The sequence below is a fragment of the Lytechinus pictus genome, chromosome 11 (assembly GCF_037042905.1).
Source record: "Lytechinus pictus isolate F3 Inbred chromosome 11, Lp3.0, whole genome shotgun sequence".
NCBI lineage: Eukaryota > Metazoa > Echinodermata > Echinoidea > Temnopleuroida > Toxopneustidae > Lytechinus > Lytechinus pictus.
Window position 1 is genome coordinate 33,689,817 of NC_087255.1, and position 27,969 is coordinate 33,717,785.

The window sequence follows — 27,969 nt, forward strand, 5'->3', positions numbered from 1 at the left end:
AGTAAATGTTATTTTTTTTAAATGACTGTCATATCTATGTGTGTTTGAAATTGTTTATAATTAGGGTGCGCAAAATATTTTTGTTGAAACAAAGAAAGAGCAACGTTAAATAGTCACTGATCAGAAAATATCAGACTTCTTTTTTGGTTTTCGGAAAATGTTAATATTATTTTAATTGTTTTATAGGATGAACCGGCCGCGTATATATTTAAATGTCAGTACCTATCATGTACAGGTAAGTGACAATGCCCGGTGACAATGCACAAAGTCTAATATTTGGATAAAAGTTGTCTAAGATGAAAATGATACCACTGAAAGTGGGACGATGGGGAGCGGACTTATAAATCAAGAAAGTCCGCTGTCCCCCATTTAAAAAAATTTCAGTCACTGATTGTTTTACTTAATTGAATTAAATAGTTATAACTTGATTTATTTGAGTAAAATGGATGAAAAGAAAATAAGTAAATTTTACTTAAAATGCTAAATTTATAAATACTGAATTAAGGCGATTTTCCCCCTCAATTTTATTGAGTAATTTCAAATATTTTTTTACAGTCTACTACTACTACTTCTACTACTACTACTACTACTACTACTACTACTACTACTACTACTACTACTACTACTACTACTACTACTACTACTACTACTACTACTACTACTACTATACTACTACTATACTACTACTATACTACTACTACTACTACTACTACTACTACTACTACTACTACTATACTACTACTACTATACTACTACTATACTACTACTACTACTACTACTACTACTACTACTACTACTACTACTACTACTACTACTATACTACTACTACGACGACGACTTCTACTACTACTATCTACTAGCTACTACTACTACTACTACTACTACTACTACTACTATACTACTACTATACTACTACTATACTACTACTACTACTACTACTACTACTACTACTATACTACTACTACGACTACTACTACTACTATCTACTAGCTACTACTACTAGTAGTAGTACTTCTACTACTACTACTGGTATACTACTACAAATGAAAATAATGATTATAACATGGTGGCAATAGTGCAAGTTTTGATAACAATAATAAAAATGATGATGATGATAATAATAATCAGTGGCGTACCGTGGGTCACGGCATTAGGGGGCACCAGGTATACTGACCTAATAGAGGCATTTTAAGGATGGTGCCATTAAACGGATATATATCTCACTGATCAAATAATGAGAGCGCGAAGCGCGAGCTGAAAATTTTTGATAAGGGGACATTATAATCAAACTTTTGTAATCATGATACGTACCTGTCTCGCTAAACAATGCGAGCTCGAAGCGCAAGCTGAAATTTTTGTATACATTGAACCCAAACAGGGAGATTTTAAGGACTATATTTTGGATATCCATTAAGAGTATACATATCTCACCATAGTCATCTAATGCGAGTGCCAAGCGCTTGCTGATTTTGTAAGAATTACATCTAAACTCATGAAGCACTTGTAGTCATCATTATCATATTATTATTAACATAAGCATCTTTACTAATTAAATATTGCAAGGGCGAAGCGCGAGCTGAAAATTTAGGAAATCTAGACCTGAAGAGGGGCATTCTAATGCTTGTTTGTAGAAATTCACTAAGACCATACCTATATCACTAACTATATGATGCGAGTGCGAATCGCGAGCTGAAAATTTTTGATATTCAGATCAGAAAAAGGGACATTTTAAGGACTGATTTAAGGAATTCACGGAGAGCAGACATATCTGACCAATGCACTAATGCAAACGTAAGCACGGACAGGATATGTTTTATATTAAGTTATGAAAAAAAAATGTTTCTTATGTAATATAACATAACATAATTATAATATAGTAAACATTATAATGAACAATAATTTATTCTTTCCCACTACGTTTCTCTTTTTTTCTCCCTCCTTTTCCCCGTTTTTTTTTTTTGGTCAGCCGATTGGGGGGGGGGGGGGGGCACGTGCCCCCCATGTCCCCCGTAGTTACGCCACTGATAATAATATTAATAATCATGACGATAATGATGATGATGATAATAATAGTAATAATCCTTATGAAAATAATGATGATTTTCTCATTTATTGCCCTAAGATATATATGGCAATGTCGACACATTCCCCTTGAAGCAGCTAGGTCACTCTGCACACACCCACATTTGCTATTAAGTAGGGTACCCAGGACAAAAAAAGGGTACGGATGACCATTGGAAATAACAAAGACGAAATGAAAATTAATTACGTAGCCTATATGCTTGATGCACATGACAAGTTCAATATCAAACGGATAAGGTTCCACGTGTAAGGACTTTGAACCTTCAATATTTATCATGAATGATAACAAACACGACCTGGGTTCTCCGACCTGAACTGTAGTTCTACTTATTTCAAAAGGTTATTTTCGAATAAATTTGATGTTAAAAGGCAACTTGACGTGTGTGATATACATAACAAGACATAAAACGTTGAAGACTCTCATTAAAATCGGAAGCCTGAGGTACGTTCGTCATTATCTTCCAGTATAAGTCTTGCTGGATACCTTCAAGTTTAAAGGATAAACGTGAAGATAAGGGCCATGCAATGACAATAGTTTTTATGCAGACTGAAATAGTCATATCTTCCTCGCGGTTGTTTGAAGTTATGCTGATAATTGTGATTTAACCGACAGGGATCAGAGCAACACTGAATAATTATTTTGATTGTTTACATGATCTAATGTCTCAATTTATGATAATGGCACTGATTTTGAAGTTTTCTATTCTTAGTGGAGTGCTTACTGCTATTTCTGAAGGGTCCAATATAGCAATATCCGGTGGCCCGGGACTGGGCAGTCATTTCTTTGTGGCGGCTTCATTGGGTGAAGAATTGGTTCGTCGAGGTCACAATGTAACGGCCATCCTCGGCGGCGACGCAATTGCTACAAGCCACGATGACAGGTACTCCGAGCTCTTCCATTTTGCAATCACAAACAGGCGATTCTCGGAGGAAGAATTGAGGGAGAGAGTGGACGTTGTCGCGCGAGCTGCTGTGTCGGGCAATTTCCTCGGGGAGCTTAATAAGCACCTTGCAACTATGCAATACGAAATGTACAAAGATTGCGATGCCTTACTGTTGGACGAGGACTTCATCCAAAGTCTTGTGGATGCTAAATTTGACCTCTTGATCGTTGACCCATACTTTGGTTGTACCAACCTTTTACCGGTAATATTGAATGAACCTGTGATCTTCATGATCCCTACACACCTTGAGGATTTCTTAGCCAGAGCATTTGGATCCCCTATCGACACCGCCCTTCATCCTTATTTCGGAAGCGGTTTCCCGCGTCGCATGACATTTTGGCAACGATTTCGTAATTTCATCCAACCTTCATTTGTTGGTTTAACATTTAGAGGCGTTCAGCAGTATTGTTCTTCTCGAAATATACCGCCTTCATCCTGTTCAGAAAGTGAAGTGTTTGGTAGAGCGGAACTGTTTCTTGTCAACATGGATTTTGCAGTGGAGTTCCCGTTCCCTATCGCGCCGAATGTCATTCCAGTTGGCGGCATCACGACAAGACCATCGAAAAAGCTAGATGTAGTAAGTCCAATGTGTGATTCTCTTATGTTCAAGTAAAAGAAGAAAAAAAGATGATTATCAAAAGGGTTATAGTGTTGGCAATATGGTACCAGTGTATTACATCTAACAAAGAGAATCAATACCAATCAGGGGCCGGGGGCACATCCCCCACTTTTAAAACACTGAAAAAGTGTGCGTTTTTTAAGGAAGAAAAATGCCGCCTCACGATTATTTACTGTGCCCTTATTATTATTAATAAAGACCTCTGGGCTTTTACTCAACTGAAACACGTTCCCACTCGGCTTTGTGTTCCCGCCTCTACATTAGTTAGGAGGTCTTTCGTGAAACGGGTTTATAGAGAGATAATGTAAGCTAACTCCGTGGTTGTTGGATAAAGATAATGACTAACTTGTCCAGGTGCTGAGAAACGGGGCCCTGGTTACTTGACGCATTTCTGATGCCCTTGACCTCACAGCCTTTGCCCCAAAAATGTTGACAGGAACCATCGTTTGCTATACTTTCTCAAATTCCTATAAAGAAACAGCTTGTTGTCATGCTTAAAACCGTACACTGTCTTGGCCCACCATATCTTAGCGATATATTTATTTCCCGTAATATATATATACAAAACACGGTGCAACTGGCTTTGAACTGCCCCAAAACTGAATATGGCATAAGAAGTTTTTCGTTTCAAGGCGGAAAGCTATGGAATAAGTTGATATCGTACATCCCTCTTAAAAACTTCTTTTACTACCTTTAAGATAAAGCTTCGGACCACATTAGCTCAACACCTACTACTATTCCCCTTCATTGCCCTTACTGCATGCCCAGAAGGAAAACCAGTTTCCAGCAGAATTTTACTGGTTTCCAGTATATTTTTACTGGGCCAGTTGATTTTTAACTGGACCAGTAAAAATCAACTGGAGACCAGTTCCAACAATTGCATTCTAGTTAAAACAAATTAGTAATACCAGTTAAATTGTTTTTCATCAAGCTGGTGTTACTGGTCCAATAAATGGTTTCCAGTAGATTTTTACTGGTTTCCAGTATATGTTTACTGGACCAGTTGATTTTTAACTGGACCAGTAAAAATCAACTGGAGACCAGTTCAAACAATTGCATGCCAGTTGAAGCAAAGTAGTAATACCAAACTGGTGTTACTGGTCCAATAAATAATGACTTAATTTCAAGTCAGATCATTTGACGAATTATGGAAAATGAATCTTGCAATTCAGAAAAAGTTATTATCGTTATCATTGTTGATCATTCTTCTTATAATTATCATTATTATTATTATTACTATTATTATTATGATCATTGTTGTTATCATTCTTATTACTGTTATCTTTGTTATTGATATTGTAATTATTATTATTATCATAATTATCAAGTATTAACATATATCATTAAAATAATTATTTCCTTTAATTGAGATTAAGATCAAAGCAAGATATATTCCTCTGATATAGTCAACTGGTCTAAAGTAATTCATTGTTTGAAATTGAACTCATCAAGACCAGTAATACCAGTAATTCTGATGATGCTGATCACGTGGTTTACCTCATTTGCATATTTCCTATTTTTAAAAGAAAAATCAGGATTTAGAATAGAATATCCTTGCAATGGCACTCATTGTTGTTTAAAAACTTTTTAAATAAGTGTGTGAACTACTTCACAATGAAAATGTGTAATTTCATTTATCACATTTAGAATAACAGCAGAAAGATTAATTTACTAACCATCTTTTCCATCACATTTCACTGACCCAAATGCATGTATAAAATTAATCCAGTAAGAAGTGGAACTGGTTTTTCCTTCTGGGTGCTACCCCCCTCCACCATCCCACTTAAAAAAACATTTGTATAATTTGTGATTTGTAGTCGTAACTTACCTTGTATAGGACTGGATTGATGTATGTTTTTTTTATCATGTTTATATATGTTTGTGTAGTGTATGTTTTTATTTTTTAAACGTGTCCACTGGACCCCTCAGAAGAACAGCATGTGGCCGAAGAGGGCCATCCAGCCCAGTGGCGTAACTACGGGGGGCATGGGGGCACGTTCCCCCCCTAATCGGCTGACCCCCCCCCCCCCAAAAAAAAAAAAAAAAAAAAAAAAAAAAAAACGGGGAAAGAGAAAAAGGGAGAAAGGAAGAGAAAGGGAAAGAAGAAATTATTGTTCATTATGTTTTAATGTTCTTACATAAGAAACACGTTTTTCATAACTCTATTGGGGTGTTGCAAGAAACTTGCGATTGAACGCAAATCGAACGCAACTCCAAAAATTGAGCGTAAGTCCTCCGATTAAACGCAAATCTGCAATTGAACGCAAGTTACGTTCAATCCTGTTGCAAGAAGAAGTTGCGTTTGATCAATTGAACGTAGATCAAGCGCAAGCTTTGCAATTGATTGCAAATCGAACGTAACTTATGTAAGATTTTGGAGGATGCGCAAAATTTGCGTTCGATTTACGTTCAATTGATTGTCCATAGGCTTGTGTACTAAAAATTCTGCAAAAAATTTTTTGTGTGTGTTTTGTTTTGAAAACTTGTGTAAATTATGCCATTTTCAATTTTCCATGGGTTTTTTTCAAGAAAAACTTGAAATAATGTTATTTTCAATCTTTATAGGCCTCTTCAGCAATTATGCCATTATTTTCACACAATTTCAGTACATTCTCTCCTAATATCATTTTAAAGTGTGTCAATAACCAAAAATATTCTGCTCTTGTTATCAGAGGTCATGGAATATTCAAATTGTGATTTCTGAAATAATTTGTTTAAAAATGTTGAAGAAATTATAACTCTCCATAGGCACAAAAGCCACTCTTCACTAAAAACACTTCATGCACTGGCAAATGCTTATCAATATTTCTGAGCGTTTGCAGTAAATACAACTCAGAATATGTTTTGCAAGAGCACTAAATTGCTTAAATGCTTTCATTCATACATATCATAATGAGTAACATGCCCAATTAAGTTATTTTAGTTTGATTTTCAAATAAAACATACATTTCAGGAGATTGCTACACTTCAAAATCTGAAGCTCTCTTGTTTCTCTCTCTTTAATCATGAGATTGCATCGTAGATATATATCACACTTGCATACAAGGATGAGGTCGAGGCTGATTCTTCCGAGTCATGAGGCAGCTTGAGAGAACTTCCCATAGATTCTGTACAGTGACTCGGACCAAGGCCAGCAAAATGTTGCCTCGAGGTCAGCATTGACTACATCCCTGCTTGGACTTGAAAAGATCCATTGATCTGTGCACAAAAAAGAACACTGCTCAAGACATTCATTATTGATGGACCTTTTATTTTCATTTTTCAATGTTTCTTGCTCTCGAGGAATTACTTCTGAGATTCAGTTATATGAAATAAAAATTTCATATCATCTTCATCAAGTGTTTCACCACAGAATGTCTTGTTTGAAATTGATGTGTCTCATGCAGAAGACCACAGTCCTTAAGGTTGGCATGAAGAATCCATAGAAGTCCAGTCAGGAAAGCCACAATCGTCTCTGCTTGAAGGAACAAATCTGGTTTCCAGAAGCAGTCTAATTTGAGATAAATTTGGAGAGCTCCATGGAGTGAAGTTTTTAAACAAGCAACGCCCTCATTCTGAAGTCCACTCTTATAATGATGTTACTACAGACAGGAGCAGCTCTGAATTCAGTTCTGATAATCAACCTGTTCATAAAAAATAATAATATGGGAAATAATGCAAGCCCATAACTATACATAGCTTGGGTTAGTTCAAATTTTGTCCTTTCAGTGCAAGAACGCCCTTAGCAAAACATTTTTGTGCACCCATCAGTGCAGAAATGCCCTATGTCTGCTGGTAAGGGCCTTGTTTGCACCCAAACGATGATATGATAGAGGGATAGTGGCTTACTCCTGAGACCATAGTAATTGGCAATTTGCCATGATGTAATCTAAAAAAGTGTGAACTGATTGTTTTTCCCCAAATAAAAGAATCACGGAAATTAAAATATGCAATTAAATCAATGAAAGCAAAATACACACTTTCATACAGTACACCTTGGATGAGCACAACCACCCCCTCCCCTCCCCCCATCAATGGGATGTCTTCATTCCTGAGAAGTCAAGTCAAGATAGAGATTTGTGTTAGCCTTTTTCATTTTGCATTATCCTTGGGTCAATGTGTACAGATTTCACTCCCATCCGCATTACGATCATGGTGAATTATTAATAATAATACAGTTTACATGTAACCTACCATTCAAGAGTTGATAAAATGAATCAATCAGCTGGTTGCAAGAACACACATTGTAGCAGACACAGTTATGGTGGTTCTGAGGTTCCAGACTTCTTTGTCATAACTGTAGTAAGCAATTAAAAGCAAAGAGATAAAACATATTCATGAAATTAATATACAAGCTCAGTTGCCAGTGTGTTAATCATTATAGTAGTCCAAGGGTGTTTTTATTAAAGTCACTTCTGGCCTGGGGAGGGGCACTATGGTTCCTCAGCCATGGGTGGCGCAATTAAAAAAATTATGAAATCATACCTTTTGCTTTAATTTACTAAAAAAGCTTGTAATAGAATGCCAAACTGTGGTGTACATATTCCTTTCTAGAGCAATCCTAACAACTTTACTTTTAAAAATCTGGTATCAAAATAAATTCCTTTCAATTCATGTTTTTAAAAAAATATTTTTTCTTAACTTCTTTAATTTTTTTTAATTGTTATTTTCAAGACAAAGTTCATCAGTGACATTAAATTACTATTGTCAATAAAAAAAAATTACCCAGCTATGAATATTGACTTTTTACATGTAATCATGTTTTTGTCTGACATGTACTTAAACAAACATACTGTTGCAAAATTTCCTGACCCTGTACCTGGGAATGGCAAATTTAGTATCAAAAGTTGTGTGAGACTTGAAAGTAAAACGTCAGTCAGCGGTGCGGGAATAAAATTTTGAGTGGCAGATTTATTCTGAAAAATGTCAAGGGGGACCATATGCCAAATGCCCCCACCCCCCCCCCGAGTATTGTGCTTGATGTAAAAGGATGTAAAAATAAAATCATGATTATGCATTCAATATTAATAATGATGCACCATATGAGACACCCTTTAACTGAAAGCACCTGGAAAAGCATTGTAATCATCCATTTAACAATTTAAAGTGAAAAAAATCTGTCATCTATATAGCACCTCATGTGCTTGCATAAAAATCAAAAGTCAGCTACATAGTAGCCCAGGGGGGGGGGGTACTCACGAGATAAGGCATATGGGGATATGCCGCAAGAATGGGTTGCCTTTTTTGAAGAAATCCCTAAACATTGCGTATGGTTTTATGCTGGAAAATCCCTAAGCATGGCCCAATTTTTTAGAAAATGTCCTTAAATATGGGTCCATATTCTACTCCAATGTCTTAGGTGCTAATACAAAATGACCTTACATTTTGGGCGATAACCTTTTTTTTTTTTGCTTGTCAAGTTTTTCCAGGCGAAAATGTGCCCTCCCCCCCCTTTTGGAAATCCTGGATCCGCCCCTGTAATGAATCCCTAAGAATGGGTACCTTTTTATCCAAAATGACCTGTAAATATGGGTACGGGTTTCGAACTTACAGCCGCACACCTTTGTCCAAACCAAATCTAAGTACCTCTCCCCCGGCATAGTAGATCTACATATTGAAAAATAAATGTATTTACATGTATATCTTTTTATATTTATATGAGATATTAAAAATGTGACTCATACGGCACATCATTACAATCAACGACACAAATACTGTCCTTGCAAAGAACCTCTTGTGCAATCTGCCCGTAAGAAATTTAAAAAGAGCCCTGGGCAGGCAACATCCTATTCAATGTCAAAACTTCCCCAAGAATGTGGCAGATGTGGACAATAGATTCTGAAAAGTAGCCCAATACATGTAGACCCCCTATACCTTTGTTTCTTTTTCTTGTCTGGCGAGATATACAGAGTCTGGAGAACCCCCCCCCCCTCCCAAATAAAAAAATAATAATAATAAATAATTTTTTTTTTATCCTCCAAAGACAAAAGTCGAAACGGCAAAATTTTCACTTTATCCCAGGCCAGGCCAAGGAAAGTCATAAAAAGGGAGGTTAACGGTAGACTACCTCGAGCGAAGTTCGTGCAGGCTCCACTCCACTTCACTACCGCTACACTACGCTCCACCTACCCGAACTTCGAGACCGTAAACTCTATCTGATATTCCGAGTGACAAAGGTGGGATTTTATGGGGGAAAATATAAAATTCATGCAACATCACGACCTTTAAAAATAATTGAATTTAATATTCTTACTTTACACCAAGTTTCACTTCTTTTCCATGCTTCTATCAGTCTCAAAATTGGTGATTTAGAGCCAACATGAAGTTCCTCACACGTATAAATAATTCGCTGCCGATTTCAAAACATTGCATGCACGCGCGATACGGCAGCGAATTATTTATTTTTGTGAGGAACTGTGTGTTGGCTCTAAATCACAAATTTTGAGACTGATAGAAGCATGGAAAAGTGAAACTTGGGTGTAAGTAAGAATATTAGTTAGGCCTGCCTAATTGTTTTTAAAGATCGTGATGTTGCATGAATTTTATATTTTCCCCCCATAAAATCCCACCTTTGTCACTCGGAATATCAGAGAGTTCAGTCTCGAATTTCGGGTGGGTGGAGCGTAGTGTAGCGGTAGTGAAGTGGAGTAGGGCCTGCACGAACTTCGCTCGAGGTAACGTTAGACAGACTCTTAAAAAAAGAGAGACAAATGGAGAGGAATCTTTTTTTTTGTGGAAATGTCTAGGCCCCTATGCCTAGACTGTAATGCCAAAAAAAGTCTTTGATTTCTATTTACTGGATGGCTATTCGCCGTTGAAACCAATATAACTTTAAAAAATCATTTCAAATAAGAACAAAAATAATCTTTAAAGGTCATTTTCGATGTTTCATACATAATTAGAGCCTACACATTTACTTGCTTCTGGGTGATTTTTAACAGCACTGCACCGGCAATGACCTGCCGTGTTGTTGATACAACTGTGCATAACCGACACAAAAAGTCAAGTGTGGGACTGGTATTGAAATTGTACGGTAGAAAATTTGTTGAAGGTGAAATTTCGACCGGCGATAAAGATTTATTTTCACTTTTTCCAAAATAATTTTTTCCCTGGCATAGGTCTAAAATATATAAATTCTCTAAAAACATACATTATGGAGAAAGAATTGTCTGAAAAATGAATATTTTCTACTTACTCTCTTCCACAAACAGGATTGTTGCAAGCCAATATTTTGCTTTTTCGGCTAGTCTTGTGCTGCAGACCCTGTTTACAGATGCATATCGTCTGCAGATCAGCTGCAACTTGCGTTCAATTGCAAGCCTCTTTCTTGCAACGCAAATTTGCGATTGATTGCTAGTTGCAGTTGATCGGAATCGGCTGCAAAGTTGCAGTCGATTTGCAATCAATTGCAACGTAACTTTCTTGCAACGCCCCATAAGAAACATAATTTATGTCTCAATTGTTCCTGGTGCTCGCACTGTCTGTTTAACGAGATATATAATCCTGTTGTAAAAACCTCCCCTCCCGTTTTCAAGTCAATGTACATCAAATACTTCTTCGCACTTTGCGAGTTATTAATGTTTTATGTCTAATGACATATGCTTCTTTTTCATAACTTCTTAAAGTGATTGCCCTATTTAAGGTCTTGTATAAAACATATCCTATCCGTGCTTACGTTCGCATTAGTGGATTGGTGAGATAAGTCTGCTCTCCTTAAATTCCTAAAATCAGTCCTTAAAATGTCTCTTTTTCTAATCTGAGTATAAAAAATTTTCAGCTCGCGCTTCGCGCTCGCATCATTTGGTTAGTGGAATACATATGGTATTAGTGAATTCCTACAAAGAAGCCTTAGAATGCTCCTCTTCAGGTCTGAATTTCTTAAATTTTCAGCTCGGGCTTCGCGCTCGCAATATTTGATTAGTGATATACATATGCTAATCATGATTACAATGACTACAAGTGCTTAATGTGTTTAGATGTAATTTTAACAAAATCACAAAGCGCTTGGCACTCGTAATAATTGACTATGGTGAGATATGTATTCTCAAAATGGATTCCTAAAATATAGTCCTTAAAATGTCCCTGTTTGGGGTCAATGTATACAAAAGTTTCAGCTCACGCTTCGCGCTCGCATTGTTTAGCGAGACAGGTACGTATTATGATTACAACAAATTGATTATAATGTCCCTTTTAAGCTCCGATTATAAAAAAATTCAGCTCGCGCTTCGCGCTCGCATTATTTGATCAGTGAGATACTTATCCGTTTAATGGCACTGTCCTTAAAAATGTCTCTATTAGGTCAGTATACTTGGCAACTGAGCTCACTAAGTGACTCAATTTTTTTTGCTGGTGCCCCCCCCCCCAGTGCCGCGACCCACGATACGCCACTGATCCAGCCCACGAGTGAAAATAAATAAATAAAGCTTCATTGCTGGTAAGAATAAAAAAAACAATATTCTCTTTTTTATGATACTACTTATGAAGGAAAAAACTTGTAAGAATGATATTACGTTCCTTAAATTGGAGTCATGTGAGTGGGGGTAATAAGTAATTTTTTGTTCTTTGTTTTAAGATAGTGCCCTTTTGAAAGAAAAGATGCCTCTATTCCCTGAGCACCCCTTTCAACTTCGCTCCACCGCCCCTGTCCTGATACCAATCAGTGTGGGGTTTGTAAGTAAAAAAAATCTTTCAAGGTCAAGTTTGCCTACACGAATCTGACATTCTGCCTTTTCTGGGATACCCGAAAAACGGTTCAAGAAATTTGTTATTAGCATCGAAAATGAGTCGTTATTATTCAAGGGAATACCGAGTAACAGTGAGAGCTAGACTAGTACTTCATTGTCAATCAAAACCGAATATTTCATGAATTTTGAAGACCCTAATTAAAAGGGACCGCGGCATAACCAAAACAAATGGACAATATCCTCTAGAAAATAACACAGCAATGTAAGCACAGTGGGAATATATACATGTATATAAAAATAGCATGTATAGTGGGAATATATATATTGATTTATATAAAATTCTCGATAACGATTCCTTTGTTAATCTGATCTGAATGAACTTGTATGCATGCTATTATTTCCAGAACCTTGAGGAGTTTGTCCAAAGCTCTGGTGAAGATGGTATTATCATCTTTACCATGGGTTCCTACGCAACCTACATGAAGGAGGAGCTCATTAAAGAGTTTATAACGGCATTCTCACGACTACCTCAAAAGGTGGTATGGAAAATGACACGTGATCTCCCAAAGGAGGCCGATCAGTCAAAGATAAAAACAATGCCCTGGCTGCCACAGAATGATTTATTAGGTGAGTTATAGGAAACCAAAACCCAAGAATAGAAGCAATCTTATTGGAAAGAGTAAAATGAGAGGAATAATTTAAAACAAGTTACATCAAAATCGGTTGTGAAATAGGCAAGTTATGGACGTATAAAAAGTCTTGTGGACTTTCTATGGGGATTCTCTAATTGGCAAAAATGCTTCAAAATGGCTGATTGACCCTCCATTTGTTTTGTGCACAAATTATTTTACATATTTCACATCATCTCCTCCTGACCTTGACATATGTGGGGTAAGTTATATTTTCCCATGACATATGGTATGCTCAGAATGAGGCAATATGCAATTTTTATATTGCATGTATTGATATATATATTAAAAACACAAATTTCATACAAAGATTGAATGTAATATGGGGTCATAATTGAAATGTTTAACATCACCATCTGCAACATAATTTTGTCCATCCAAACAAGGGAAGGGGAGGAGGTGGGGGCTCGTGACGGTATCATCGCCGGAAATCAGGACAACAATTTTGGTCATTTATCTTCCCTTTCATCATGTTTCATTGCATACTGTATATCGATCCCTTGATTATCCACTTCCTACTATGCCCAGTTGCCATGGTTACGAGCCTGTGCCATTGAGTAAATGACCAACAGATAGCGGTACGACGTTAAGTAAGGACTGATGAAAGGGAGGGGGGTACAAAACTATAATACGTTTGGTATATACTGCATTTGAAATTATCTCTTCAAATTTCATCAGCACACAACAAGACTAAACTTATCATCTACCAAGGAGGACATAATGGTTTTTACGAAGTCGTTGACCACGGTGTGCCAAGCGTGGTCATCCCATTACTCATGGACCAATTCGATGTTGCTTCACGAACCGTCCACCATGGAATGGGAATCGAACTCGACTACCCCACCCTCAATGCTAACATAATTGTGGAGGCTGTAAGGACGGTATTAGGAAACAACAGGTAGGTTGTCAATGATATATTTAACGACATAATATAAAATGTGCCATTTATCTACAGTATTATTGGTTTACACAGGGGTGGACCCAGGACTTTTCGAAGGGGGGGGGGGGCACATTTTCCCGAGGAAAAACTTGACAAGCAAAAACAGAGTTTCATACAAAAAATGAAGTGGATTTCGTCCACGAAAAAATTTGAAAAGCAAAAAAAAAAATCTTTCATTCGTGTGTTTTCAAATATTTCTGTGATTTAGAGGGAGTTTGGGCCAAAGACGTGGGGCAAGACATTAAAAGTCGGCCTTTTTGCTGGACTTTGGGAAAGCCGTACACAATTTTGAATATCATAGAAGGGGATTTAGAGCGATTGGGATTTTGTCCTCTGATTAGGGATACAACCCTTCTTAACTCACTTTTTAAATACTGTTTTGTTGTTTTATTTTACTCAAATATTTACACGAAGAATGCAGAGAGGATTTCTTCGATATACAGGCATCGCACCATGAGGCCAGTTGAGAAAGCTGCTTTCTGGGTTGAACACGTGATCCAACATGGTGGAACCCCTCTTAAATCAGCTATTGGAGAGTTATCTTGGTATGAATACCATCAAATCGACGTTTTACTCTCTTTATTTTCAATTATAATTATAATTCTTGTAATTGTTTTCTTCACTTTAAGATTAGGACTTAGACTAATTTGTAATGTTTTCCAGAGAAACAGAGGGACTAAGGATGATAAGCTTGATTAGGACCAATAAGTTTGTAAAAATTTAAACATTTGAACTCATTTTGTTTTAACTGTGTTTTTATTTCATTGCTAATCGGCTTTAGCATTACTTGGAGTGTAAACTGTAGAATAAAAGCAAGTTTTCACTCTTAAATACGCAGCTTTTGCATACATATCCTCCTTTAAAACAGGACTAAAAATGTCTCTTTGAAACAAAATAGTTTGATTCTAGTTTGAATTGAAAATAGAGATATTGGCTAATTGAAATATTTATAATAATTAATAAAGGAAACTTTCGCTTGTGGTGTAATTGATCAAATATTAAAACACATGCAAGAATATACGAGCCTGTAACTGTTATTTGACAAGATTTTGTTAATTCCGATGAAATTACCTGATTGCACAGTTTATCATTTATGTCAATAATTTACAGATTTCATGATTCTCACAAACTAATTATTCAACTAATAAAATGACTATAGTGAATATGGACCTATTTTATTTTCTAATCTCTCCTCCTTTGATGTCATTTCTAATTTTTGAAGTGTTGGATAATCATTAATACGAACTCTGGTTTATAATCCACGAATACATATGGATTGTTCTTTTTTATTTTTCAAATCATCTTTAGGCTTGTATCACAACAATTTTCGAGTCGGAAAGCAAAATACCATACACTTGGCCTATACATTTTTATGCATTACATAAACAATAACACAGCAAAATCATAATTTGAATATATTGGAACAATGTTAGCGTAATAAACAAATCTACAGCATTATAATGTTCTTCTGCCTGCAATAAAATAACACTGAATATCACAATGAAAATCAATGGAAGCGTGTTAATCAGACAATTGAAGTTTATCATTCTGGACATAATTTTGTTGGCCTGTTTATTGATTAATTGATAACGAATTTATTTCATTTCAAAATTAAGATACCGAGTTACAAAGTAAAAGGAATTATAACATAACGTAATGAAATGAAATAGAAACATTCTGTTATAATGGTTAGCTTATTAAAATGAGACCTATCGTTTTCTAAGAGGTCATATTAAATATTACACTTTCGTTTTTTAACAAATTTGTGTAAAATATGTAGGCCCTACCTGTCAACTGTTAGATAAAAAATATTGAATGCAAAAATGAATTTGATTTTATATACTACAGTTGGTATATGTTTATAATTTAATCAACTTTGGGGTTGGTTAAATTGTATGAGAGTGTATTAATCTGCTCACGGACAGTTCACTTCTTAAACTATGCCTGATACGAAAAGTGGGTTGACATGCAAGCAACCAATTCTATTTTATTGGCTATAGTTTGCCTCACGTATTTCCTTTCCATTCGATATGATTTCTTAAATCTCCGATGCCAACTCAGTAAAAAAAACCTTCAGTGCTCGGTGCGGATGTTTGCCTTTCAGACTTTTCCCCATCTAAAAGGAGATCGGAAAATCGAGATATGGAAATAAATCCCTAATGAATCGAGTACAAACGAGATGATCTATGGAGTCGGTAACGATATCAATTTGGGGAAAAATGAAGAGGTATTCTAAAGAGGAATTGAATTAAGTTAAACCTAAAAATGTTTTTATCCAATATTTGGTAAAAAGACAACATACGATTGCTAGGATAAAATAGTACACACCGTGTAGAATTTGCACAATGTGCCAACAGTTTACCTGATGGGGGAGGGTGGGGGAGTTGATATATCATAATTATATATTTTTTTTTACTAAACCGTCTTTTAGTTAATATACCCCCATTATCCCCGTAGTACGCAAGCACTTATAGGTTTATACGTGTTTTTTTACCCAAACCCCTCTTTTATCCTACACCTTACTATCTACTTACCATATCCAGATATCCATGTACTAATTGCCAATATTTTAACCAGGCTCATAAACCAATAGCTTATGCTACATCGGGAATGGACTGGAAATACAAGACTACGTTCGGTTTTTGTTTGCTAGGGACGAAGAAAAGCTATTGTAATGACATGAATGAGTTGAAAGAAGTTGAGTGATCTCTCCAGTTGTTCTTATTATCTGAATAATCGATCCCCATCCCCAGTATTCGTCAAACGCACCCCCATCTGTGAATAGAGGTAAGACACATGCATGCATTTCTTCGTATAGCAGAGCTCCGTTTCCGCCTCCGATTTGCCTGTCAATGGTTGCTCATTGTGTGCTAGCTGCTTCACGTTGAATGGACGAAAATTGAATTGATAGGAGGATTTCCTAATAAGCTGTAAGTAATATAGTGTGAAGTATGGTTGTATCAGCCTATTTTATTGCTATGCTTCAAACTTGATACTTCATAATATACTAGTTTCAAGTGTAAATAGGACTGTGCGAGAGTTTCCTTGACATGTTCTGGCATTAACATAAAAAAGACGATCTACCATAATAGTACTGGGCTACATTACCCCTATCCATGGACGGAAATCCCGGGGGGGGGGGGGGGGCGTCTCCCCACTTTTGGAAAGGGGGGGGGGGGCACAATATCAAATATCCCTCTCACTATTTGTGGTCTGTAATGACGGAGCAAAACAAAAAATAAAGGGGGGGGGGGAACAAGACGGGAAAAGAGAGGAGAAAAATATGAGGAAGAGTGAATAAAATTAGGAGATGGGAAGACTTGGAAAAAACAAAAACAAAAATTATCATGGCACTTTAAATTTTTTTTTGCTCACGCTTCGTGCTCACATTGCCTGTTCGATGAGATATTATCTTGCTCAATTGGCTGATATGGAGCTTAAAATATAAATTAAAGTTTTGAAGTCAATATACAGAACAATTCTCGGACATCGAGCTTTTATTATTTTGTTTGATTTACAAAATTAATGTTTAAAAAAGTGTTCTGAAAAATGTCCTTTTCACAATGTGAATATTAACATTTTCAGCTCGCGCTGCGCGCTCGCATGATTTGATTTTTATAGATTTTTTTTTTATCTTCGTGTATTTTCAAAACGTAACTGAGCGCTCAGTATAGACCAGTTCGTAGTTCTTCATGGACAATTTTGGTCAAATGACCTTTCGTTTCTTTCATTATGAAAGGCAGATTTCAAAGCAAGATATTACCTAAGCTTGCCTTACATAGCAGGATGAAGAAATTGAATAGATCAGGTGACTAGAATAGCACACCAATGAACACTTTATGAAGGTACTTGTTGCATTCCTACTTTGAATGCATATCATAGCATGTTGCACAATGTACTTGGCAAACTGTGAAATACCAGTAGTTCGTGGACGCATTGTTGCTTTTTGTGGATGTAAATGAAAACCACATTCAAAAGAATATATGAATAATCAAGACATCAAAGTTGGTGCTTATCTCATTAGATTTTAAACCACCATGTCACTTTAGTACAAATGACCTTCCTCTGATCATGCGTAGAATCTTTTGATCATGCGCAGAAAGGAACTACGAACTGGCTTCAAATTTGATGGTTTGTATAGGAAACCGTTGAAACCAAACTCATGTTCCATGTTTCATTATCTGACCTATTGTCCAGGCTATAGCCCCTTAATTCAGTCTTGAAACTGCTCTATAAGGGTTTGAATGAGGTCGGGCCCAGCAATTATATTAATTCCAAAAGCTGAGCACCTGTCAAAAAGCGCGTATGCAGCACGTTCCTAGTTTAAGGCTTGGTCCCACTGCACTTACGGATGAAGAGACGATGTAAAACGGAAAATAATCTTGCAATCCGTTGGATAACTTGTACCAAGCATCTGTCCACTGTCATTTCATTGTTCGCCCATTAGTCCATTGTCTGGAGCGGATGGAGCTACCTCGAAATTTTGCTTGTCCGTTCTCTCCGTTATGAGTACGTTTTGTGTCCGTCGGCCAGTGGGACCGAGTCTTTATATATCTTTTTGGTATGATTCGGCCGGAGCTTGAACCCACAACCTGGAGGCTTTTCAGGTTATACAGTCATGTGCCCTAAGCAGAGGGTTAATTCTCCTCCGAAACTACTCTTGTGAACATATGAAAGGGTGTTTCTATTTTACAAGTGGATTACCCATGCAGTGTATTATTACAATTGTTTGAATTATCTGGTTTTGAATGTGTAAAGCAACGAGATAATTAAAAGCTCAGAAGGATTTTAAGCAAGCTAACCATGTAATAACTATATTCAGACTATATTCAAACTGCGAATTGCTGTTTACAAAGGTAAAGGTTCAATTTGATGTTCCTGATGGAAGAAAAAATGTTATTGTATCATAATAAGCATCCATATGACAACCCCGATTTGGTTTCAAGTATTATGGAATTGAACATTTAACAAAAAGGACTTGATTTGTAACCAAAGTGCCTTTTTTTAGTATTAATATGGAATGGGGTGGGGCAGTGAGGAGGAGGAAAAGTTTTAGTAATTTTGTTGATACATCATTTATTAAAGAAAAAATATTCCTCTGTGTTTATTGCCATAATCGCATTTTTTTTCTTGTGAATTTCCCCGTGATAATAGGTAGCCGGACAATCAAGGAAATCAAACATTCGTGATTACAGCAGATAATAAAATGAATCTTGGGGTGGATATGTGGTACATTCTCATCTCATTGCTGTTCATATTTGACAAAGTGAATTCGGCAAATATAGCTTTCTATGGCGGGCCAGGAGTAGGCAGTCACTTCAGTTCAATAGCTGCTATTGGCGAGGAGTTGGTAGGGCGTGGCCACAACGTCACCGCCATCATAAGCGGTGAAGTAACATCAGTACCAAACGATGACAGATACTCAAAACTCTTCAACTTTATCAGAACAAAGCGCACCCCTTCAGAGGGGAAACTCAAAGAAAAGATAGACTTTGTAGCCCGAGCCGCTGTCTCTGGTGATTTTCTCGGAGAGTTCAGAAAGAATAAAGAGGCGCTACAAGAATATTGGTTAAATGACTGTGACGATATGCTGCAAGATGATAATTTCATTAAAAGCCTAACCGAAGCCAGCTTAGACATTCTAATCATTGATCCCGTCTTTGGATGCCCGAATCTTCTACCAGTAATACTCAAGAAGCCCTTCATCTTCTTCTTTCCAACTCATCTTGAAGAACATCTCGCTGATGCTTTAGGTTCTCCTGTGAACGTTGCCATACGACCGTCCTACTCGAGTAGTTTCCCGCTACGGATGACGTTCTGGCAGCGTCTTCGCAATGTTGTACGGGTAAAAGTCTTTCCTTCTTTTCTCACCATGAGGATGAAGAGCACTCAAGATTACATGGCTTTGCGGAACATATCTCCACATTTATCTCCCATTGATATTTTCAACAAGGCGGACTTACTTCTTGTCAACATGGATTTTGCCGTCGAGTTTCCCTTTCCCATCGCGCCGAATGTCATTCCGGTCGGTGGCGTCACAACCAAAACTGCCAAGCCGCTTGAACAAGTATGAAAATTTGCTTTATTCTTCAACTGTCAAGTCTTTCGACTCTCTTTAAAGATGTTGATAATACTGTAATTTTCATTGTCCTCTATGATGATTGTATTAAGGTTTCCACAACATTTTCTTTAATAATGATTCAGTTTGGAAATGCCATTAAGTGATTCTAACGTTAGAACGCATCTCGTGTTTTGCGTGTGTGATTAACCGATCAAAAAAAAAGAAGATTAATTTTGCTTAATTTCATAAACTTGAGCATACAATCCTAATTCTGAAACCTGACACATAGTGTTTGTCGATCTTGCCTTAATATACACTTATCCACAAATCTATTATATAATCTGTCAGATATGGTACCAAGATAGTAAATATCATTGTACGTTTTCGTTCAATGAGACATAATTACTTCCTACCACATTTTCTAGAACCTTGAGGAGTTTGTCCAAAGCTCTGGTGAAGATGGTATTATCATCTTTACCATGGGTTCTTACGCAACCTACATGAAGGAGGAGCTCATTAAAGAGTTTATAACGGCATTCTCACGACTACCTCAAAAGGTGGTATGGAAGACTAGTCGTACTTTCTCCGAAGATATCAACCAATCCAAGTTCAAACCGATGACGTGGATGCCACAGAATGACCTACTTGGTAAGACTGTGGTGAAAAATTGTTTCAAGAAAAATGATAAATGCAAATAGTTTTTAAAAATGACAAGACTATTGAAATTTCATTACTCGTTTGAAAGGTAACTTTTGCATTACCATGATTACAGAGGCATGTCAGACTAATGTTTTTTTTTCTTATCTGGAAACTAGAAGAGAGAGAGAGAAAGAGAGAGAGAGGGGGGGGGGGGGGATGTGTGTGGGTGTGTTTGGGGTGGTCGCAAAGAGAAGGTTTAGTTATGTACGAAATTTATATGAGTTTTTTGCTGAATTGAGGCCCTGTCAACATTTCTGACCATCCACTTGCCTCACACATAAACCACTTACAATTATGGAAACTTTGCCATTATTGTAACGCCCGTGGAGACATTGGCTGTGAATGGCTGCTGGTCGCCCTGTTACCTTATAGTAGCTGCCTCATTGACAAACTTCTAATATATGGGGGCGTCGTCAGGGGCGGATCTAGCCCTCGCCAATAGGGGGGGGGGGCGGAATTATTTTAAGCCATATTTCCCTCGATCGGCCTCTCGAAGTTGATTTTTATTTGTTTCATTGAAGGGGTAGTCCTAATAGTCACTTAGCTTTATTCTTATAATTCAACATACATATATAATAATCTTATAAGCCTTATTCAAATAGTGCGAGCGCGAAGCGCGAGATAATTTTTTTTAAATTTTATGTGTTTTGTCCTAAAATTTGAACATTTTGGGCAATGTTTGTGTATTACCAATTCGTCTACTGCCAACTCGTCCACTCACCACATCGTCTACTTTCATTTAGTCTAATGCCATTCCGTCTAACAACCATTTGGTCCAATAAACATTTGGTCCAATGATCACTTCGTCTAAAACTCTAATCACCATTTCGTCTATGACCATTTAGTCTAATAAGCAGTTTGTCTTATATCCATTTCATTTTCATTAATTTTGCACAATTAATACTTTAGTCCAATTAGACCAAATGGTATATGGACTAAATGGCTATTGGACTGACTGGTCATTAAAGGAAATGGTATTAGACTAAATGAAAGTAAACCATGTGGTGAGTAGACGAACTGATGGTAGACCAGATGAAAGTAGACGAGTTGGCAATTGGGCAAATTGGCATTAAACAAACTGGAAATAAACCATCCTGAACAAGATATGCATGCAACTAAACAATTTCTGGGAGCACGAAGAATGGAAAGTCTAAGCACTTTTTGTAATTGTGAACAGGATAGGCACATGTAATTATAACTAAACATTTGATGCGAAGCTCAATCTCTGTATTTCAAGCATTTTATAGGAAAATTGTGAGTTGGATATGGATCGCACTTAATAAAGAGTTGATATTTTTCATCATTATTACTTTGAGTTTTGACATAGGACCGGGACATTTTGAGGATATTCTGTCATCATATGAATGATGACTACCTTCCTATTTCTCCTTTTAAGCGCAAGATGAAAATTGTCGGTTTTTTAAATCGTCCTTGAATTGATATCTTATTTATTAATCTGAGCCTAATGAGAGCGCGAAAGCTATTAATATTATGACCTGAAAACTGGACATTTCAAGCACTTTGTAATTATGAATAGGGTGCATGATTATTATTTTTAACAATTAATGCGAGGGCAATCGCGAGCCGATTTTTTTTAATAAATTGTCATGAAATGGGGATTTTAAGAAATTTGTTATAAATTAAAATTGAGATGGTAATTGATGTTATGAGATATCCATGACTCACCATTCAAAATGAGAGTGTGCAGCGCTAGCTGAAATGTTTTCACAATCTGCCATGAATAGAGATATTTTGAGAACTTTATGGAATACACAAAAATAATAGGTACCTGGCAAATCAAATTTTGCGAGCGCGCTGCGCGAGCAAAAATGTAAACATTAAGACCATAAAAGTTTACAGAGCACTTTTAAAAATCAATTTGTAAATCAAACAAAATGATGAAAGATTGATTGCCGAGCTGACATATGTGGTGCATATTGACTTCAAAACTTGATCTTAAGCTCCATATTGAGCAAGATACTATACCTAACAGGCAATGCGAGCGCGAAGTGCGAGCGAAAATTTTGTATAATGGCATGACAGTTTTTTAATATTATTTTCCAATTCTTTCCCTACTCTTATTTTATTCACTCGTCTCCCTCTTATTTTTCCCCTTCCTTTTTCTTCTCTCTTTTCCCTCTTTTTTTCTCTCTTTCCCCCTTTTACTTTTCTTCCTCCTTCAATAGGGGGGGGGGTCCCTCGGCCTTTCCCCTGTATCCGCCTTTGCGTCGTGGTCTAGTGGTTACGACTCTCGTCTTTCAATCAGAGGGACGTGGTTCGAATCCCAGCCATGGCGTGTTTTCCTTCAGCAAGAAATTTACCCACATTGTGCTGCACTCGACCCAGGTGAGGTGAATGGATACCCCGTAGGGTTTATTCCGCGACGATTTAGCGTCAATATGGCGAATCAGCTACGGCCGGGGTAATAATATGAGTATATGCACAAAGTAGCAGCGCTATATAAACGGACATTATTATCATTATTATGATTATATAGCTATAGCTGTGATTCCCTGCCCTATAAAGCTGGTTCCAGTCATGTAGCATTATCAGTGGCGAATGAAGCGATTTTTAAGATTTTGATATTGAATTGTACATTCCAGGTCACAACAAGACAAAGCTAATCATCTTTCAAGGAGGAAACAACGGGTTCTATGAAGTCGTTCATCATGGTGTACCGTGCGTGGTCATCCCCCTACTCGAGGATCAGCACGACATCGCTTCAAGGATTATTCACCACGGAATGGGAACGAATCTCGATTACCACACTCTCAACGCTGACAAGATCGAAGAGGCAGTCAGAACAGTGTTAGATAATACAAGGTAACTCATGAAAACAAATAGGGAGTGCAACAGGTTAGTCATGTGTTAAACAAAATAATAATGGACCCATGATTTTCCAAAAGGGGGGGGGGGACAATTTGACCCAAAAAAAGTTTTTAATGCAAAAATTAATATTTCGTCCCCGAAAAATTTTCAAAGGGGGGGGGGGCACACTTGTTTTCATGCAATTTTTACATTACAAATTTTAATTTGGCTTCTCAAGGGGGGGGGGGGGGCATGGGACGGCTGTGCCCCCTGGATCCACCAGTACATCAACCTTTCTTTTTATTCGTTTGAAATAATTCACATGATTCTGATTATTAGCCTAGTGATCTTTTTATAGATATGATTTTCCGTTGCTGTATGTATACAATCAAAAGTAAAACGGAAATTGATATAAAAGATTTACAAAAGCAGTCTGTTGATTAAAAAGCGTCTAAACATACCTGTCGTTTCCCCTCTCTTTTTCAATGGGATATTGGGCGGGTGAGATAACGATAGAGATGACGATTATTATTCGAAATTGATAAATTTTTGTCCCTATAACCATGATAACTGGGTTTCTGTAAGTAATAACGTCTCACAATAAACTGTATACGTGATCATCTTCTACCTCATGAATTAAAAGAGCCATGATCTTATAACTCTATAGATAATTATAATCTTATCTAAATTAATATCTTCTTCAATTTAGTTACAAAGAGAACGCAGCAAGGATATCTTCCATGTACAGACATCGCACGATGAGGCCCGTTGAGAAAGCAGCTTTCTGGGTTGAGCACGTGATCCAACATGGCGGCACTCATCTTAAATCTATAGCGGGAGAATTGCCCTGGTACCAATACCATCTGGTCGACGTTATTGGTTTTCTCACCTTGTGCCTTTCTATAATATTTATCGTTTTCATTTTCGTTTTAAAAATAACGATAAAATCAATAAGCAATGTGTGGAGGAAATATCGACATGTAAATGCAAGGAAAGATGAGTAGCGTATATAGGCAGGCATATTCCTAAGATTTACCAGTTTTATGAAATGTTTGCATGTTCAGCGAGAAGGTCTATAACTCTGACCTATCCACAACGCATACAATCCAGAAATGATCCAATCATTATACATTTATTCCCCCCAAAACTATGTCCTACAGGCCTAATGACAAAACATGCCAAAAGTAGTGATATATTTTTAAGGATTAAAAATAACTTTAATGCATTACGTCTGAAGGTGCAGCAATTAATAATACTTTTTAATAATTAGGTAATATTCTGTGTTGATTGTATATATCGCCTTTATTGTATCCCTGAAAGTGACGGTCGGGTCACATGCCCCTTGCAATGCCCAACCCCGGCAGAGTTATAAGTAACAGTGTAACAGACCAGGACACTGGGAGTGATTTTTTTAATAAAACACAAACACACAAAAAAAAAGGGGGGGGGGGTCACTCCATAAAGGAAGGTTATTTTGGTTAAGAGAAATTAGACGAGCAAAAAGAAAAATAATAATAAAAAAAAAATTAATATACAAAATGTAGGTCAGTTTTGTTACATTTCTCCATTTTGTCACACTTTCCAAATTTCCAGGGGGTGCTGCCTATGCAGAAATATACACACAGCACCCCCAATGAAAAAACAATTGCACCCCTATTTCTCAGGGCCATGGAACAGCCCGACTAAGAGACTGGAGCCCGTTTATAAAGAGTAACCACTTTGGTAACGTTGCCATTACTATGGGAAATGGCTCAGCAACCAATCACAATCAAGGTTTTCATGCTCGCTATATCCAATTATGGCAGGGTTAGTATTCTAGAAAGTCATGAAATAGCCACTGAAAGTGAATTATGAAATTGAATCAACGGTTCTAATGAGCATCGAATATATTTTGCTTTGCTTAAAAGTAGTTCCAAGAAAATGCCTTTTTTATTATTGAATCACGGTTTGTACCATGATTGATCTCTTCATTTCGTTCTGAAATGGAGGCAAACGAGATTTAAAAAAATGAATGATGAAACAAAGCAAAAGTATTTTGACATTCTGAAATAACTCGTTATGTAGTGAATTACTTTGTTTTTGGTACATGTTTAGTGTTACTACCATCTCTAAAGTAATTTAATAAAAAAAAAAACCTTTATCTTGTTTGATCACAAGGCTTAAAATCATTTTTTTTTTATTTTATGAAGCTTTATAATAATTTGAACAGTCTAAAATGCATTAAAAAATATCAACACAATGTACAACACAATTACATGACATTAAATGTTTAGAGAGAGGCTAATTGAGAGAAAGTGTGTGTGTGGGGTGTGAGATGAGTATGGGTGTGTGTGTGTGAAAGAGAGAGATCGAGAGATCAGAGAGAGAGTGGGATCGGGTGGGGGCTTGAATTTTCAATATCTGACAGACAAGGAAAAAGATATATAAGAACTCACAAATTATCATGACCAGATGCGACGGATGTGATAAAAAATCAAATCACATGTTCAAGCAATCATGCAACTTAAATATATTCAATCATTTGTCAGGTTTAATGTATATTATTTTAAAAGAATATAGCAGCAGTAGTAATCTGTGAAAAGAAAAATGATCAAATTCATCAAATTTAGATAAAAAAATAAACGACGAAACTTGTAACCAGGGTTAAGGGGAATGTATTAATACGACTAAAGGGCAAACAGGGGAGGTACCTATATAGGGCGTTTTGATGACCTGAAAATGACGTCCTTCTAAAAATATTTATTCTTTATTTCAATCTCCCCTTTTCTACTTAATTTTCCCCGCTTTAAATTTTACTTTTTTTCCCTTTAAGTCATAATACAGACAGTCGTCACACTGAATCCTGGCCTAGTGAGTGTGAAGTCACCTAAATGTTATATTTGTTATATTTTATTTTGTATTTCACTGACATGTACTTGTACTTATTTTGTCTATGTATCTAGCGCTTAGAAACGATGCGTTTTAAGCGCTTTATATATGTTTATTATTATTATTTTTGAAATACCGGTAGCAAGACTGTAGAAATGATAAGATAAGAACTTGGAAGTGAAATAAGAAAAGTTCCTGTAGGAAAGTAATGTTTTAAATGCTTCATTCGATATAGTAATAATTTAGAGTATGATGGCTATTAAAAACCCTTAAGGGATTTTCCAGGCTGGAAATATTTATATATCAATTATTAGAGTAATATTCAGAAGGCAAAATGCTGAAAATCTGATCAAAATCGGATAACAAATAAAAAAGTTATTAAATTTTAAAGATTTGCATTATTTTGGTGAAACAGTTCTAGGCACGTCTTCTTAAATATTTATTAGGTGGGCTGATGATGTCATATCTTCACTTTTCTTTTGCATTTTATTATATGAAATCAGGTTTATTCAAACATTTTCTACCAAGAACTAAAACAATTGGATTGGCAACAGATTAAGTGCATTAGATGTTGATTGCCTCAACTTATTTCATCATAATGGAGATACATTTATGGAACAATGAAACAATAATGATTTCATGTAATTACATAAGAAAAAGGAAAGTGGGAATATGACATCATCAGCCACTTAATGAATTATCATGACGATTCACAAAATATTGATAAACTTTAAAATTCAATAACTACGTTATTTTGTTATCCGATTTTGATAGATTTTTCAGCATTTTGCTTTGTTAATTTTACTCTATTTATTTAGATATAAATATTTTCAGCCCGGACCATCCCTTTAAAAAGAAACCATTAATATGGACAAACATTCACATAATCACAAAACTTTACCTCTCACAAAAACAGGGAAGGTTTTATTTATAATGCATATCACGGCAAGATTGAATAAAGATTGTCGACTAACTTTCCCACAAAAATCAATTTCGAACTTTTCACCATGAAGTAAATCAAATTTACATTGGTAACGGAATCATTGGTATTTGTTCTATTATGATACAAAGAATCGCTGAACTCTTTGATGAGAGTTAGTGCCTTTTTCTTTCCCTCCTCCATGTGTATGCCTAGATGTGGCTATTGGAAAGGGACTATTCTCATTTTTTTGCGAAACAATTTACTTTAAATGGTTTATATGCTGGTTTTAAACCAACATTTTGTTAGCTTTGATTTCGAGTTGTCTCTTTCCTCGTTTTTTTTTGGGAAGTGATCGCTATTGGTTCAGGGAAAAGTTTACTAACCTTGCATGTAGTATTTTGAGAAAGGTACAGACTGATTTCCTCATAACTGTAAAACGTTTGTATACCTCAATTTGTTTGAATAACCTTGATTTTCAGTGTTTAATATCACGACGGAAACATACAAGTTAAGGCACCTATCTCCTGCAATACGCCAATTCTTAGAAGCCATTTATAATACATGTTAATTAGCCCGTGTATACGTCATCAGCGAATTGTTGATTAAAATACAATAGTCTGGACCTTTCTGTGAAAAGACTGCTTGTTTGTTTACTCATTAAACATGTTATAGAA

The 27,969-nt window shown here is 36.3% G+C and overlaps 2 protein-coding genes and 1 long non-coding RNA gene across 4 annotated transcripts; 2 read left to right on the forward strand and 1 right to left on the reverse strand.

Moving 5' to 3' along the window:
• The first annotated feature begins 2,369 nt into the window (after positions 1–2,369).
• Positions 2,370–15,106, forward strand: LOC129271694 (UDP-glucuronosyltransferase 2C1-like). Of its 2 annotated transcripts, none has more exons than XM_064106398.1 (4): positions 2,370–3,603; positions 12,713–12,935; positions 13,676–13,895; positions 14,352–15,106. In XM_064106398.1, the coding sequence occupies exons 1-4, from the start codon at positions 2,743–2,745 to the stop codon at positions 14,392–14,394; spliced, it is 1,347 nt and encodes a 448-aa protein (XP_063962468.1). In that variant the 5' UTR covers positions 2,370–2,742; the 3' UTR covers positions 14,395–15,106. The 2 variants fall into 2 exon arrangements, with proteins under 2 accessions (XP_063962468.1, XP_054764948.2); XM_054908973.2 differs by having other exon boundaries at positions 2,671–3,603; positions 14,342–14,713.
• LOC135155915 (uncharacterized) lies at positions 6,879–10,907 on the reverse strand. The gene is made up of 3 exons (XR_010295057.1): positions 10,820–10,907; positions 7,819–7,921; positions 6,879–7,268 (listed from the first exon to the last, which is right to left on the reverse strand). It is a non-coding gene; the product is annotated as an uncharacterized LOC135155915 (long non-coding RNA).
• A 1,391-nt stretch (positions 15,107–16,497) lies between the features above and the next one.
• LOC129271239 (UDP-glucuronosyltransferase 2B33-like) lies at positions 16,498–27,916 on the forward strand. Its single transcript, XM_054908622.2, has 5 exons — positions 16,498–16,867; positions 19,092–20,004; positions 20,424–20,646; positions 23,301–23,520; positions 24,215–27,916. Exons 2-5 carry the CDS (start codon positions 19,144–19,146, stop codon positions 24,507–24,509), a joined length of 1,599 nt encoding a protein of 532 aa, XP_054764597.2. The 5' UTR covers positions 16,498–16,867; positions 19,092–19,143; the 3' UTR covers positions 24,510–27,916.
• Positions 27,917–27,969: the final 53 nt, after the last annotated feature.